The sequence below is a fragment of the Eptesicus fuscus genome, chromosome 6 (genome assembly GCF_027574615.1).
Source record: "Eptesicus fuscus isolate TK198812 chromosome 6, DD_ASM_mEF_20220401, whole genome shotgun sequence".
NCBI lineage: Eukaryota > Metazoa > Chordata > Mammalia > Chiroptera > Vespertilionidae > Eptesicus > Eptesicus fuscus.
Genome location: NC_072478.1, coordinates 9,049,635 through 9,066,576, shown reverse-complemented (window position 1 = coordinate 9,066,576; position 16,942 = coordinate 9,049,635). Strand labels below are relative to the sequence as shown.

The 16,942-nt window shown below is 51.2% G+C and overlaps 1 protein-coding gene across 1 annotated transcript in view; it reads left to right on the top strand.

Annotated features, from left to right (window-relative positions):
* The window catches only part of MYO1F (myosin IF), a 34,689-nt gene that overhangs the window by 11,473 nt on the left and 6,274 nt on the right, over positions 1 to 16,942 (top strand). The window contains exons 7-19 of the mRNA XM_008151447.3: positions 889 to 1,020; positions 1,135 to 1,269; positions 1,490 to 1,622; positions 1,856 to 2,052; positions 3,057 to 3,137; positions 3,232 to 3,318; positions 5,033 to 5,119; positions 5,611 to 5,778; positions 6,911 to 6,996; positions 9,020 to 9,101; positions 10,669 to 10,775; positions 11,240 to 11,338; positions 11,435 to 11,579. Coding sequence (XP_008149669.1) covers positions 889 to 1,020; positions 1,135 to 1,269; positions 1,490 to 1,622; positions 1,856 to 2,052; positions 3,057 to 3,137; positions 3,232 to 3,318; positions 5,033 to 5,119; positions 5,611 to 5,778; positions 6,911 to 6,996; positions 9,020 to 9,101; positions 10,669 to 10,775; positions 11,240 to 11,338; positions 11,435 to 11,579 — 1,539 coding nt within the window. The remainder of the gene's footprint in view (positions 1 to 888; positions 1,021 to 1,134; positions 1,270 to 1,489; positions 1,623 to 1,855; positions 2,053 to 3,056; positions 3,138 to 3,231; positions 3,319 to 5,032; positions 5,120 to 5,610; positions 5,779 to 6,910; positions 6,997 to 9,019; positions 9,102 to 10,668; positions 10,776 to 11,239; positions 11,339 to 11,434; positions 11,580 to 16,942) is intronic.

Sequence of the window (16,942 nt, the reverse complement as noted above, 5' to 3'; positions counted from 1 at the left end):
ACATGGACAAATCTCAAAATGTGTAAATATATTTTATTTTATACTAGAGGCCCAGCGCATGAATTCGTGCATGGGTGGGGTCTGGCCGGCCCACCCTGATAGGGGCCCATCAGGCCAGGCCGGTGGGAGGAGGGGCCATGGGCGGTTGGTGGGGCTGCGGGGGAGGGCGGTGATCGAGGCCCAGATCAGGCTGGTTGGCTGCTGCAGTTCAGGTCATAGCCACCGGTCATCTGGTCATTCTGGTCGTTCTGCCGTTCTGGTCGCTGGGCTTTTATATATGTAGATACTTTTATTGTACAATAGAATAAGTACAAGTCATATACTACAGGTGTTTGTGCAGTATGATGCTGTAATTTGTATTGCTATCAGGTGGAGGTGGCAGAAAGGACAAGTAATGGAGCTTGTCTGCCCTCCAACCTCTGACCAGAGAAGAACCCAGGTGGTGTCAGAGACCAAAAAAGGGTCGTGTGGGGTCCTTGCTCTGGGTTCAGGGACAACATGTGGGAGACATTCGGGATCATTGGGACCAGTAGTATCCCACGGTGACATTGAGGCCTCTGTGTTGTGGAATTAGGAACTGGTCAGTGAATGTGATACTTCCGTGTGCCAGGCACAGGGCAGATGCCCTGAGTGGTGGCTTGAATCATCAGAGAGGGAGTGAAGGGCATTCCTAGCCCAGGAAGGGCTTCAGCAAAGGCTGGAGAGGAGCTGGTGGAAAAGACAAGCAGTGCATATGTGGGAGGTGGGGAGAGGAAAGCAAGTTGAAGCCACATGGGTAAGAGGAGGAAAGAGGCCAGGCTCATAAGACCCATGCCTCGTCCTCCCCGCACCTGTACCTCCAGGCCGGGGTGGGGGTCCGGGGGGCTGACATGGTTCTCTCACACTCAGGGCAAGTACTTTGAGATTCAGTTCAGCCGTGGCGGGGAGCCAGATGGGGGCAAGATCTCCAACTTCCTGCTGGAGAAATCCCGCGTGGTCACGCAGAATGAAAATGAGAGGAACTTCCACATCTACTACCAGGTGCAAGAAGGGGGAGCCCCACCTGGAGCCTGGGGGTGGCAGAGGGAGGGCAGCGAGGCCTGGGGACCACACGGCCTGTGCAGGTCCTGTGCGTGAGCATCCCTCACCCTCCAGCTGCTGGAAGGAGCCTCCCAGGAGCAGCGGCAGAACCTGGGGCTCATGACCCCCGACTACTATTACTACCTCAGCCAATCAGACACCTACAAGGTGGACGGCACGGATGACAGGAGCGACTTCAGTGAGACTGTGGTGAGCACCCACGGCCACTCCAGCCCTGCCAACCTCTGATGTTACAAGTCAGGAAACTGAGACCCGGAGGTGGGTAGGGACTTGCTTCAGGGCACACAGCGAGCAGGTGAAAGAGGTAAAACGGGGATCCAGGGGTCCTGACGGAGTCCGTGCTGTGACCCAGGGGACAGGGTGGAGGTCGGGATTGGTGGCACAGGCCCTGTGTTCGTGATGCCCACAGAGCGCCATGCAGGTCATCGGGATCCCACCCAACGTCCAGCAGCTGGTCCTGCAGCTCGTGGCGGGGATCTTGCACTTGGGAAACATCAGCTTCTGTGAAGATGGGAATTACGCCAGGGTAGAGAGTGTGGACCGTGAGTTTGGGTGCTGGGGAGGGTGGAGAGCCGGCGTGCGTGCATGTGCGTGCGTGCGTGTGTGTGTGTGTGTGTGTGTGTGTGTGTGTGTGTGAATACTTCCTCCTACTTCAGCCCCCAGCGGGGTGGGAACCCATCAGGACAATTTCAGTGTCACTGGGCCAAACAGGGAGAGACAGAAGCATTGAAAGAGACAGAGCCTGACCAGCTGCCCCCTTCCCCCCGCCCGGCAGTCCTGGCCTTTCCTGCCTACCTGCTGGGCATCGACAGTGGGCGGCTACAAGAGAAGCTGACCAGCCGCAAGATGGACAGCCGCTGGGGTGGGCGCAGCGAGTCCATCGATGTGACCCTGAACGTGGAACAGGCAACTTACACCCGCGACGCTCTAGCCAAGGGGCTGTACTCCCGTCTCTTTGACTTCCTTGTGGAGGCAAGTGTGGGGGGTCCAGGGGTGGGAGCGGCACTCTGGGACCGGCCAAGTGGGAGAGGCAGGCCTGACCATCACAACCCCACCCATTCCCTGCCGTGGGACACAGAAGCAGGGCCAGGTGGTGGCCATCTGGGAGACTGAGGGGCTCCCTCTGGCTGTGGCATGGAGCTCAGGCCTGGGCTGGGAGAGGGGCTGTGGTGACAAAGACAGGTAGGTGCATTCGAGAGCCAAAAGGAGGACTGTCTGGAGGACCAAGTGGTGGACTGGTGGGGGCAACAGGGATGGATGTGTCAAGGTAACGAACGATGACAGCAGTAGCTAACATTACATAACACCTAGTGTGTGCCCTTGACTTTTGTAACTGTTTTACAGGTAGTTTACACTGAGTGGCCAGATTATTATGATCTCTGAACACATAATAATCTGGCCACTCAGTGTGTGTGTGTGTGTGTGTGTGTGTGTGTGTGTGTATGTGTATGTGTGTGTGTATGTGTGTGTGTATATATATATATATATATATATATATATATATTAGAGGCCTGGTGCATGAATTTGTGCATGGGTAGGGTCTGGCCAGCCTAGCCAGGGGGAGGGGACATGGGCGGTTGGCTGGCCTACCTGCTGGTCGAACTCCTGGTCTAGGGGACAATTTGCATATTAGCCTTTTATTATATAGGAAATACACTGAGTGGCCAGATTATTATGAGTTCAGAGATCATAATAATCTGGCCACTCAGTGTATTTGTCTTAGAAAAAAAACTATAAAATAGTTGTTATTATTCACCCATTTTAAAGATGAGAAAATAGAGAGGCAGAGTTTTTAAGGGGCAGAGCCAGCTCCCAAGGCAGGAAGCCGATGCTCTAACACCTGGGCTCCTCATAGGGGTGACTGGTGGGGGCGTGCACAGAGCTGGGGGAGGCAGGAGGAAAATTGGTGACGTGCCTAAGAGCATAACAAGAGAGCGGCAGGCTGGCGCTTACCTCCTGTCCCTCCCGCATCACAGGCCATCAACCGTGCTATGCAGAAGCCCCAGGAAGAGTACAGTATTGGCGTGCTTGACATCTACGGCTTCGAGATCTTCCAGGTATGGTCTCTGCTCCCAGTCGCACACCTGTCCCAGCCACCCTGGGTGTCCAGCGCCGGCCCACTGAGGCAAGCGCTCTTTTCCTCCCTCACAGAAAAACGGCTTTGAGCAATTCTGCATCAACTTTGTCAATGAGAAGCTACAGCAGATCTTTATCGAACTCACCCTGAAGGCCGAGCAGGTGAGCAGGAGCAGCCAACTGGCCGGGAACCTGGGACACGGGCTGGAGGCGGGACCATGAAAGTCGCTGAACACCCAGGAGACTCCCCAGCCCTCTATTTCCATCTCTCTCTACTGACCCCTCTCGGCTCCACCTTGAGGTTCCCTTCGGGAGAGGTTTTCCACCTCTAAAGCTTTGAGAAGTGCTGGGGAATAACCTCTTTGCTCATTCCTTCAACAATTATTTATTGAGCACCTACTGCATGCCAGGCTCTGTCACAGTGAGGCCACCATGAACAGGACAAACAAAAATCCCTGATGTTTTCATTCTACCCATCGCAGAAGCAGAGCCTCACACAAGCATTCAGGGCAAAGACCAGGAAAGGAGTGAGGCAGGGAGAGATTTTTTTTTTTTAATTGATTTCAGAGGGGGGAGGAAGGGGAAAAGAGCGAAACATCAATGTGAGAGAGATGCATCGATTGGTAGCCTCCCACACGCCCAGACCGGGGATCAAACCCACAACCTAGGTATGTGCCCTGACTGGGAATCAAACCCGCAACCTTCTAATGCACAGGGTGACGCTCCAACCAACTGAGCCACCCTGGCCAGGGCAAGAGAGGGTTTTTTTAAGCCCCGGTGAGGTGTGTTAATGAGCAGGTGACACTAGGTCAGTGGTCAGCAAACTCATTAGTCAACAGAGCCAAATATCAACAGTAAAATGATTGAAATTTCTTTGGAGAGCCACATTTTTTAAACTTAAACTTCTTCTAACGCCACTTCTTCAAAATAGACTCGCCCAGGCCGTGGTATTTTGTGGAAGAGCCACACTCAAGGGGCCAAAGAGCCGCATGTGGCTCGCGAGCCGCGGTTTGCCGACCACGGCACTAGGGCAACTGGGCTCAGTTCTCCTGGACCCCAGGCAGCTTCCCAGAGCAGACCTCAGGCTCGGCACTCCCTAAGGGGCAAGGGAGCTGGGTGTTTCTCCACCAGCTCCTGCCTCTGATTGAGGCCTGCTCCACGCAAGGGCAGTGGGTTGGTTACGGGAGACAGTCCTAACGGATGAGAGTGTAGGGGAGATTTGGAGGGAGTCCCTGCCCCATTGTCTTTCTTTCTTTTTTTTTTTCAACAAAAGGGAAACTTTATTGAGGCCCAATGGCCAGAGAATTCAGGCAAGAGGTTGCCCGCAAAGGAGGTGGTGGATGGGGCCCTGTTTGACCTCCTTCTTGGGGCGCAGGTTGTTGGTGTGGCCCCACTTCTTGCATCAGTTGACAGCGAGGGGTGCAGGTGGGCGGAACGCTTTCGCAGATCATCTTGTCGCAGGGGATGGTAGTTCTGGGGGAGCCGGCGGAGGGAGGGCTCTGTGATGCAGCCCTGCCGAGGAAGCACCAACGGCAGGCAGGGCGGACTCTGCCCGGATACCGTAGTCCGAGAGAGTGCGGCCATCCTCCAGCCCTTTGGCCACAAAAATCAGACGCTGCTAGTCAGGCAGGATGCCCTTCTTACCTTGGATTTCCGCTTTGAGATTCTAAATGGTGTCGCGGGGCGAGACGTCAAGGGTGATGGTCTGCCATCCAGGGTCTTCACAAAGACCTGCATTTCTGCACCTGTTGGGGAGGCTGCTCAGCCACCTTGTTGAAGGGAAAGAGGGTGGCCCATCCTTGAGCACACATTCTAGAAGTACACACAGCTTTGTCCAGGCGCTCAGCCCCATCCCGGCCCCCTTTGCCACCACCAGGAGGAGTACGTCCAGGAGGGCATCCGCTGGACCCCCATCCAGTACTTCAACAACAAAATCGTCTGCGACCTCATTGAAAACAAGCTGGTGAGAGCCAGGCCAGCTTTACGGGGTCTCAGTGAGCCCCAGAGCTGGGCCTAGGAGACCTGGGAGAGCTGGGAGGGGGTAATGGTCCCCGCAGGCCCCTCTTTACCCAGGAGCACAGCTGACACATCCCATCAGCCACCTCACCCATTCATCCTGCCCACCTGCTCCCCTTGGACTTATTCACTCAACAAACATTCCCCCAGGCAGCCTGCCCAGGGCCAGAGGGGTCAGTGTGCTCAGGGACAGGTCTCCCACCAGACACCCCCGTCTGGGAAAGGTGAAGAGGCATGGATCTCTTATGGGGTCCCTCACCTCTCCTGCACCCCAGGGAGCTTCCACAGCAGCCCCCACACACAGATTTGTACCCCACCACCACCTTTTGCTCTTATATTTGGAAGCCCCCCTGCCCCTCATCCCAGTGAAGGTCCCTGTAGTGGGATTTGGGCAGAGTAGGGCGAGGCTGAGCGACTGCCACCCCCCCATGACCTCAGAGCCCCCCGGGCATCATGAGTGTCCTGGACGACGTGTGCGCCACCATGCACGCCACAGGCGGTGGCGCCGACCAGACGCTGCTGCAGAAGCTGCAGGGGGCTGTGGGTACCCACGAGCACTTCAACAGCTGGAGTTCCGGCTTCGTCATCCACCACTACGCTGGCAAGGTGCGACCCGCCTCCCCCTGCCTCCCCCCACTCCACTGCCCCAGTGGCCCCCAGCGGCACCTCCTCAGACCCTGGGTGTCCAGGCTGCAGCCTCTCAACCTGCTAACAGGAGCTCCTGGGTTCCCCCATCAGGGCTACCCACCCCTTCTCCAGCCCCATCAACGGAGCAGGAACACAGACGCCCACTCACTGACCCCCAGAAACTGGCCTGAGCCCCCACCATGCCTTCAGTCAGAACTGCAGAAACTCACTGGCCCCTGATTAAGGCCACAGCCCCCCTCTAACAGGACAGCTCCCCCTTACAAGACAGAAACACCCTCAAGTGACCCTAAATTGGGCAGCAGACCCCCAAACCCCAATCTAAGCTGTAAGACCCACTAGCCCCCTGATCCAGGACACAGTCTACAATCTTCTGACCCCAACCGGGAGATCCCAGGCCCACGATGCAAGCCACCACCCTCCACAATGGGCTTGAGGCCCCCTGCAGGCCCCTCCCCAAGGCCATAGAAATCCACAGGCCTCCCACCCTGGCCACGCTGTCCCTCCCCAACTGACAGGACTGCAGGCTCTCCCGCTGACCTTAGCCTGGGCAGAGACAGCCTCCATTCTGTGGTCAGCTTGCTACAGCCCACCAGTCCCTGAAATGGGCGGGAGTTCCTGTGTCCCCTGAGCCAGGGAATACCCACAACCACATGGAGAGCCCTCACCTTGGATGGCAGCCCACGAGCCTGGCTGAAATCCCCCAGGATCTCCAGCCACGCCTGTAACTTGCCCCTTACCCAGCCGCCCATACCCTCAATTGGCCACGACACAGATGCTCTGACCTTTTAACTCTAAATTAAGGAGCAGCACCCCAGCCCAGGGACCTTCTGCCCAGGCTGCAGCCTACCCATCCCCAAATCTGGCCTACACCATCACCTCCCCTCACCTCTAACCCAGACTGCACCTCCCACCCTCCAATTTCAACTTGAACATCAGATGCTCAGAGACCCCAGGCCCATGCTGCTGCCTGCACCCCCTTTTCTGAACCATAGCTACTACCCCCATTCTCTCACCCCATGACCACCTGGGCTATAGCCCCCCTACTACCCTGGCCTCAGCCCCTCACGCCCCCCATGCCACCTCCCTCCAGGTCTCCTATGACGTCAGCGGCTTTTGTGAGAGGAACCGAGATGTTCTCTTCTCCGACCTCATAGAGCTGATGCAGACCAGTGAGCAGTAAGTGGGGACATCTGGCAGAACCAACCCCTGGGGATGGGGGAGGCCCGGGGACCACCCCATGTTCCCCAGAGCTTCCATCAGGCCACAGACTTTGTCAGGAGGGTTGTGTGGCCAGGGCAGTATTTCTGGTGGCTGGTTCTGACTCAACAGTAACCCTTCCAGCGCTCCCTCTACAAACTCAAGCATTGGTGCAGACAGCTTCCCTCCCATGCAGGGAGAACATACCGCCCCCTGCGTTCTTCTGAACTAACTCATGTAGACCTGTCTCCCTGACCACAGTCGCATGCCGGGTACCATCTTTGGCTTTTTATACCTCAAAATTGTGTTCAGCTCTGCTGTGGACCAGGCACCGTTTGCACTTGCAGGGATGGATGACTCAAGTCAGAGAACACAGCTGCTGTCATTGAGCCAACAGATTGAACTATGAAAAAAGGCAAATTGAATCGAGCACAGACAGTGGTTCTGAAAGGGCTGAAAGGGGTTCCTGACAGCCACCTGGGCCTCGTCGGAGCTGGCTACAAATGCAGAATCCCAGGCTCCACCCCAGGAGCCAAAATCTGGATTTTATTAATAAGACTCTTACCCTCACCCGCCACCCCAGACCCATGTACAAGTCAGAGTTTGAGATTCATTGGTCTAGAGCAGCCACTTTTCAACCTTTCCATCTCATGGCACACATAAACTGATTGCTAAAATTCTGTGGCACATCAAAAAAATATATTTTTTGCCATGCTGACAAAAAAAGGTATAATTTTGATTCATTCACACTGGACAGCTATTGCTGTGTTGATGGTTGTCATTTTTAAAAAATATTTTTTTTATTGATTTCAGAGAGGAAGAGAGAGAGAGAGTTAGAAACATCAATGAATGAGAGAGAATCATTGATCGGCTGCCTCCTGCAGGCCCCCTACTGGGGATAGAGCCCACAACCCGGGCATGTGCCCTTGGCCGGAATCGAACACAGGACCCTTCAGTCCGCAGGCCAATGCTTTATCCACTGAGCCAAACTGGCCAGGGCAAGTGGTTGTCATTTTTTAATTTGACAATCTAAGGGAAAAGAGATCAGTGCCCCTGACTAGTCAGGTATTGCATGCTTTAACATTTCTTGCAGCACACCAGTTGAAAATCGCTGCTCTAGCCCTGGCCGGTTTTGCTCAGTGGATAGAGCGTCAGTCTGTGGACTGAAGGGTCCCAGGTTCGATTCCGGTCAAGGGCATATATCCAGGTTGCGGGTTCGATCCCCAGTCTGGGGCATGCAGGAGGCAGCCTGATCGATGATTCTCTCTCATTCATTGATGTTTCTAATTCTCTCTCTCCCTTTTCCTTCCTCTCTGAAATCAATAAAAATATATAAAAAATAAATTAAGTTACATTAAAAAAAAGAAAATTGCTGCTCTAGAGCAGTGCTGTCCAATACATTCCACATCTAATAGAATTCAAGCTACATATGCCATTTTTAAAAAATTATATATTTTTTATTGATTTCAGAGAGGAAGGGAGAGGGAGAGATACTCGGTATTTATTAAGCAGTCCACTCATCCTGTGGTCAGAGAAGATCTCGCTGAGAAGATGAGAGAGGGAGCCTGATGTTCCAAAGTGTATTTAACTGATCCCCTGCTGGTGGACACTCAGATTGTGTCCATCTCTGACGATCACAAACAGGGCTACCTCCTACATGCAATCCTGTGTGTGCGAAACGGTTCCTGCGAGGGGCCCTGCCCCTGCTGCCCAACATGCTGCGTCACGGGATATCTTTTCCTACGTCACTTAACTTTTTTCTACTTTACTTGCTACACCAAGTCATGCGTGGTCATGGAAGAAGAAGTAACAGAGCAAATAATCAAGGAACCAAAAAAACCAAAACCAACCCTCTGACTCTCAACATCTCGCCCCCCACATTCAGAAGGAACTATACTTCTCAGCACGTCCTCTGGGCCTCGGGCACCTAAACAGCCCACTTCTGGGAAATGGCAACCCAAGGCCCGGCGGCACCTCCAGGCCCCTCTCTCTCCTTGCCCAGAGCCTTCCTCCGGATGCTCTTCCCCGAGAAGCTGGATGTAGACAAGAAGGGCCGCCCCAGCACTGCCGGCTCCAAGATCAAGGTGAGCCTCAGGGCAGGCCAGGAGGAGCCGGGCGTGCGGACGTCCGTGCCGTCTCTCCGGCATCCAGGCCCCCTGCCCCTGTCTCTGGCACGCTCTGCCCAGCGGGGTCTTCTCCCAGCTCTGGGGTTAGGGGGCTTGGGCCAGCGTCCTCAATGGCCCCTCCTTATCTCCCTAAATCCAGAAGTGAACCATCGCTTAAACATTTTTTTTTTTAATCTTTTGGTCATTTGCCACTTTTTTAAAAGTGTGATAAAACATACATAACGTAAATAGACCATCTTAACCATTAAGTGTACATACAGTTCAGTGGCATCAAGTACATTCACAGTGTTGTGCAACCACCCCCACCATCATCAGAACTTCCTCATTTTCCCAAACTGAAACTCTGTCCCCATTAAACACTTACTCCTCTTCCCCCTGCCCCAGCCCCTGCACCCACCATCTACTTCTGTCTCTATGGGTCTGACTCCTCTAGGGACCTCCTCTAAGTGAAATCACACAGTATTTGTCCTTTTGTGACTGGCTTATTTCACGGAGCATAATGTCCTTAAGGTTCATCCATGTTGAAGGTGTCAGAATGTCCTGCCTTTTTAAAGCAGAATAATATTCCATTGTGTGGATACACTGCTTTCTCTTATCCATTCTTCTGATGATGGACACTTGGATTGTTTCTACCTTTTAGCTATTGTGAACAGTGCTGCTATGGACATGGGTGTGTCAGCCTAGTAATGTTTTTTTTTTGTTTGTTTGTTTGTTTGTTTTTATTTACTTTTTATTTTATTTTATTTTATTTATTTATTTTTAATTTATTTATTAAGGTGTCACATATTTGTCCTCATCCCCCCATATAGTAATGTTTTTTAAAATATATTTTTATTGATTTCAGAGGGGAAGGGGGAGGTAGAGAGAAATAGAAACATCAATGATGAGAGAGAATCATTGATTGGCTGCCTCCTGCACACCCCCTACTGGGGATCAAGCCCACAACCCAGGCATGTGCCCTTGACCAGAATCAAACCCAGGACCCTTCAGTCTGCAGGCTGACACTGTATCCACTGAGCCAAACCAGCTAGGGCAGCCTAGTAATATTTAATAACCATGTATTGAGCACTTGTCAGTGCTGGTAGCAAATACAGGATACTTTACACGTGTGGGACTAGTCCCACCTGGCAGATGGGGAGACCAGGCTCGGAGAGGTGCAATCACTGGCCCAGGTCACACAGCAGAGCCATGCGCAACACCAAGGTCTCCTGCTGCTCCCGCCAGTCCCCACGCCTGCAATTTCCTTTCTAGTCTCCACGGAGGGACTAAAATGCACAACCCAAGGCTGACGTCTCAGGCGCACACACAGGACTCCCTGCCTCCAAAGAACTGGTCTGAAGGATAGGCAGGGGTGTTCTGCGGGGCCTGTTTTCCCCGAGGACTTAGCGCTCCGTCAACAAACGCTTGCCAGTCCCTGCCCGCACACAGTGTGTCCCTGTCTCCTGGGTCTGTGGCCAGGGTGGGAGGGGAAAGGGGGCAGAGGGGCCTGTGTGTGCACCACTCCCTGCCTTCTCCTCTGCCTCAGAAACAGGCCAATGACCTGGTGACCACACTGAAGAAGTGCACTCCCCACTATATCCGCTGCATCAAACCCAACGAGACCAAGAGGCCCCGTGACTGGGAGGAGAGCAGGTGAGCCCCAGCCTGGTCGGGCTACCGTCGTGACCAATCCACACTGCCTATCCCCAAGAATGACCCTTCCTCCGGAACCCTCCTGGGGTCGCATGACCTCGCAGGATTAACCCAGGCTGACCTCTGGGACCAGTGCCAAGTCCCTCGGAGCCTCGGGGTTACACCTAGAAAAGACTAAGACCCCCCCACCGACCCGAGGGACAGCCCGAGACTGACGGGAGGATGGCCCAGAGGCTAGCGCAGCCCCCAGACCCCAGCCCCCACTCTAGAAGTGACTGGCCACAGAACCAACACAGACCCCTCATCCCAGAACCCAGGCCCCCACTCCACGGAACTGATTCGCTGGGACCAGCGGTGAACTCCCCTCCCCATACCTCAGCCCCCATGCTGCCTCCAGCAGACACCCCGCCCCTCCTAGGACTGGAGAGGCCCCCACCATGGGACTCAGGCTGCCTTCCCTCCAGGGTCAAGCACCAGGTTGAGTACCTGGGCCTGAAGGAGAACATCCGGGTACGCAGGGCAGGCTTTGCCTATCGCCGCCAGTTCGCCAAGTTCCTGCAGAGGTGAGGTGCCCTGCCATTCCCAGCCCTAACCGCCACCTGCGGGGTAACCACCAGCTGAGCCATCTGCTCAAACCCTCCCAAACCTCCTGCCACCAGGTACGCCATTCTGACCCCCGAGACATGGCCACGGTGGCGCGGGGACGAGCGTCAGGGGGTCCAGCACCTGCTGCGTGCAGTCAACATGGAACAGGACCAGTACCAGATGGGGAGCACCAAGGTCTTCGTCAAGAACCCTGAGTCCGTAAGTGTGTGCGTGAGACAGACAGACAGACAGACAGACAGACAGACAGACACGAAACCTGGATCACTGGCATAGGCTCAGGTCCTGCTCTTCAGGCCACTGTGTGATCTTGAACATGTTTCCTCACCCTTCCAAGCCTCAGTTTCTCCATTTGGAAAGTGGGGAGCGTAAAAGCTGCCCTGCAGGACGGGGGTGAGGAAAATCCAATGCACAGTGCCTGGCATGTAGTAGGTGATCAGAAAAACCCAAAGTAGCTGGACAGTCCTTGGTGGCCAGGAGGCAGGCAGAGAGACACATGGGTGCCTGGAAAGAATAAGGATGCATGGCTTATCCAGAAGGTCCTTTTGTCTCTTGTTTCCTTTCTTCTTTCTTTTTTTTTTTTCCTTCCTCCATCTCTTCTTCCTTCACTCCTTCATTCATGAACACATCGGGTCCCTGAGCCTGAGATTCGTGTCAAAGTGGCAATTTTCTTATCCAAGACTAGCCCCGGGTCCTGATACATCAAAGACAGACCTCACTGCACATTCTCCAGCACAGGAACAATCCCTCCAGCGGGGCGTCATCAGCTCTTAGCCTTTTCTCAAAAGTCTGGAAGCACCACCCGCTTTATGCTGCCCCTGCTTTCGGGGAAAAGCAAACAAAGCAATGATGAGGAACAGTCCTGGGGAGTCACGTACAGCACAGTGACAACAGTGAGCCATGCTGTCTTATATAGCTGACAGGTGCTAAGAGAGATCTTCAATGTTCTCACCACACAAAAGAAATGGTAGCTATGGGAGTTGATGGGTGTGTTAGCTGACCTCTATGGTCATCATTTTGCACTATAGAAGTATCAAATCAACGCGTGTACACTCTTAAACTTTCAGAGTGTTATATGACAATTAAATCTCAATAAAGCTGGGGTAAGTTTTGGGGGGTGTTTTTTTAATCCTCACCTGAGGATATTTTTTCCATTGATTTCTAGAGAATGGGAGGGCGGGAGGAGGGGGGAGAGAAACATCGATGCGATGTGAGAGACAAGTGGATTGGTTGCCTCTGGCATGAACTCCTACTGGGGCGGGAACCTGCAACTGAGGTACATGGCCTTGACTGGAAATCGAACCCGTGACCCTTCAATCCATGGGCTGGTGCTCTAACCACTGAGCAAGCCAGTCAGGGCAAGGGGGAAGTTTTTGTTTTGTTTTTTTAATCCTCATCTGAGGATATTTTCCCATTGATTTTTAGGGAGAGTGAAAGAGAGAGGGAAAGACAGAGGAACATCAATGTGTTTTGGTTGCCTCCTGCACACGACCCAACCATGGCCCAGGCTGGGGAGGAGCCTGCAACCAAAGGTACGTGCCCTTGACCGGAATCAAACCTGGGACCCTTTGGTCCACAGGCCAACACTCCATCCACTGAGCCAAACCGGTTAGGGCAGCGGAAAGTGTTTTTTAAAAAACAACGACATCAACAAAAACAGGGCAAGGAATCCCCGAAGGGCTTGTCTGGGCCCTGCTTCTATGTGAGGTTGGAAAGCAAACAGGGAGATGACCATCTCAATGAGCTTAACTAGTTCACCAGATACTCAGGCAAATCCTAGGTTCCCCAGTCTGGGATGAGCTGGAACAGCAAGGAAATGTTTGCTGGGTACAGGGCCAGGGCAGGGCCAGCCAGGTGCCTCCTGGCACCTGCTCTGCTGGCACCTGGAGACAACCAGGAGACTGTTGAAAGGATTCCCTTGAAGTTACTGTACTTAAAGGTAACTGTTCTCTCACCAATCCAAAAACAACACAGAGGGGTGGACACTCGGAGACTTCACAGCTCCAAAAATAGTCTGTCTTGGGAGGTTGGGAAACTTTGTCCCCAAATTTGTCCACATCTACCTCCTAGAGCTTTTCCCTACGGATGCACTTTGCTCCAAAAAATAAAAATAAAAAGTCTGGAATCTCATTCAAAGTCAGTATTGTTACTAATAGAAACTTACCACAAACCAAAATTGTCCATGGCTAAAACTATACCTGAAACAATTCAATTTGTAACCGATAAGAAAAAAAATGGAGAGAGGGAGGGGAAGAAAAATAGGAGGATGGGTGGGAGAGAAAGAGAATCTATCTTGCCTGTTGCTGGCAGATTGTAAAATCTGACTCTGAAAGAAACATAATATAGACACTGCAAAAGATAGACAAAATAAAGCTAGCACTAAGACTATAGAAGGTAAAATCAAATTTTGACAAAAATTGTGGCCTGCACATTTTGAGACTGCAATTTGAATGATAAAATTTACAAAGGTAAAAGTTTGGTGGGAATTTTTTATAATGAAAAAAAAAAAAAGATTGGTAATTTGCACAGGAAATAAAAATGATCCTAATGAGAATAATTTTAGTGAAATGGAAATGGGGGGGCGGGGCATGAAAACAATTTGACTATGCTATGTCGAAAACTGATCAAGGGCCCAGCCGGCATGGCTCAGTGGTTGAGCGTGAACCTATGAACCAGAAGGTCATTTTGATTCTGGGTCAGGGCACCTGCCTGGGTTGCAGACTCAATCCTCAGTGTGTGGCCCTAGCTGGTTTGGCTCAGCGGATAGAGCATTGGCCTGCAGACTAAAGGGTCCCAGGTTTGATTCCGGCCAAGGGCACATGCCCTGGCTGCGGGCTTGATTCTCCTCCAGAAGGGGGCCTGCAGGAGGCAGCCAATCAATGATTCTCTCTCATCATTGACGTTTCTATCTCTCCCTCTCTCTTCCTCTCTGAAATCAATACCAGGTGTACCGGTTAATAATGCGGATTTTTTTCAATAGATGGAGTTACACATATGTTGATATATATGTGATTTGATATGTGTGCTGTTTTGTTGTATTGACAGCAAGCTTCAAAACTTCTGAAGGTGTTAACATCATAGATATTTTTATGTTTAAAAATGTCGAATTTTGTGCCCCCCCCCCCAAAAAAAAGAGCATTTGCGGGAAGTTTTAATTCATTACTTTATTTTGAAGAAATAGTTATTGTATACTTCAGGAAGCTTATGGTGAACATGCTCCAACTCAAGATACTTGTGAACGCTGGTTTAAACACTTTAAAAGTGATGATTTCGATGCGAAAGACAAAGAACGTCCTGGTCAACCAAAAAAGTTTGAAGACCAACAATTACAAGCATTATTGGATGAAGATGCGTGTCAAACTCAAAAACAACTTGCAGAAAGATTAAACATTGCTCAACAAACAATTTCCGATCGTTTACAAGCAATGGGAAAGATTTTAAAGGAAGGAAAATGGGTGCCACATCAACTGAACGAAAGACAAACGGGAAACCGAAAAGTCATCAGTAAAATGTTGCTTCAATGGCACGAAGGAAAGTCTTTTTGGCCCTAGCCTGTTTGGCTCAGTGGATAGAGTGTCGGCCTACAGACCGAAGGGTCCCAGGTTCGATTCCGGCCAAGGGCACATGCCAGGGTTGTGGGCTCGATCCCCAGTAAGGGGCGTGCAAGAGGCAGCCAATCAATGATTTTCATCATTGATGTTTCTGTCTCTTTCTCCCTCTCCCTTCCTCTCTGAAATCAATAAAGAAATATATTAAAGAAAAAAGAAAATCTTTTTGGCATTGAATTGTGACTGGCGATGAAAAGTAGATTTATTTTGAGAATCCCAGACACACAAAATCATGGGTTGATCCAGGTCAACCATCAACATCGACTGCAAGGCCAAATCGCTTCGGAAAGAAGACAATGCTCTGCGTTTGGTGGGAACAGGAAGGTGTGATGTATTATGAGCTTCTAAAACCAGGTGAAACCCTTAATACTGATCGCTACCGAGAACAAGTAATTAATTTGAACCATTCTTTGATCGTGAAACGACCAGAATGGGCCAGAAGACACAGCAAAGTAATTTTGCTTCATGATAACGCACCATCACACACTTCAAAACCAGTTAAAGACACTCTAAAAGATCTTGCCTGGGAAGTATTAACCCACCCACCATATTCACCAGACCTTGCTCCTTCAGATTACCACTTTCTGAGCAGCACTTCAAAACGTACGAAGAAGTGGAAAATTGGGTCTCTGAATGGCTTGCCTCAAAATAAGAAAAGTTCTATTGGGACGGTATCCACAAATTACCTGAAAGGTGGGGAAATGTGTAGCTAGCGATGGACATTACTTTGAGTAAAGCACTTTTGATGTTTTTCTTGAAATTATCGTGTTTTCTTTGATTACAAAATCCGCCATTATTAACCGGTACACCTGGTAAAAATATATACTTGTTTAAAAAGCTGATCAAGGAATTGAGTGAACCAAATGGAGTTGCAGCTTCTCTCAACCACAAATGCACTCAAGTGAGATGATTCTGCATTGGATTGTTTCTTGTAAACATGGACACAAATTATCCTTGGACATGTTATACACCTGCTGGCCTTCACTCTCCATCATCCAGGTGTATTGGTTTCCCGTGGCTGCTGTAACCAAGTGCCACAAACTGGATGGTTTAACCCAACAGAAACTTATTTTCTCACATTTCTGGAGGCTAGAAACCCAAAATCAAGGTGCCACGCTTCCTCTGAAGATTCCAGGGAAGAATCCTTCCTTGCCTCTCCCTAAGTTTTGGTGGCTGACAGAGATCCTTGGCATTCCTAGGTTTAGAGATGCATCTGCCATCTCTGCCTGTCAGCACATGGCCTTCCCTGTGTGTCTAGGTCTGAATTTCCCTCTCCTGACAAGGACACCAGTCATTTTGGATTTAGGGCCCACCCTAAATTTAGCATGATCTCATTTTAACATGATTACATCTGCAAAGACCCTCTCTCCAGATGAGACCACAGTCTCAGGTTCTGGGTGGACATGACTTTCGGGGAAGACCCTATACAACCCAGCCCACCAGGATAAGCTTCGACGGGAGTCCTGTCTCAGCCCCTTCGCACGCCTATACTTGCCTCCGCAGCATAAAGGAGATACATTTTGAACTCTGTAGACAGGAAGGCTCATTCCCCAAATTGAAAACAAATTCTCTTTACTGGGCAGAAATCACTTGTCCCATCTTCCTAAACAGCTAAAGGGAAGGGGGTTCCTGTTTTACTGGCTCACTCTCAGTTCTACAGGCTGGTCTCCCATTATTCATACCTGTCCCCCTCAGCAAACCAGAGAAGGCACCTCTGTGCCCTCCAGACAACCTATACGAGGCATTACTCAAGCACACTTTGCACACAGACCCACCAACCATAGACAATTAGAGAAACAAGAATACACAAAACTGCAATGTTGGTTTTTCTTCCTCGTGAGAAGACTCCAAATCTTATATGAAGTTATAAACACCCACGGCTATAAAAATCCTCCAAGTTATATTTTTAAAGTGCATTTGAACCAGGTATCTGTAGAATCATCCTTTTAGTCCTTG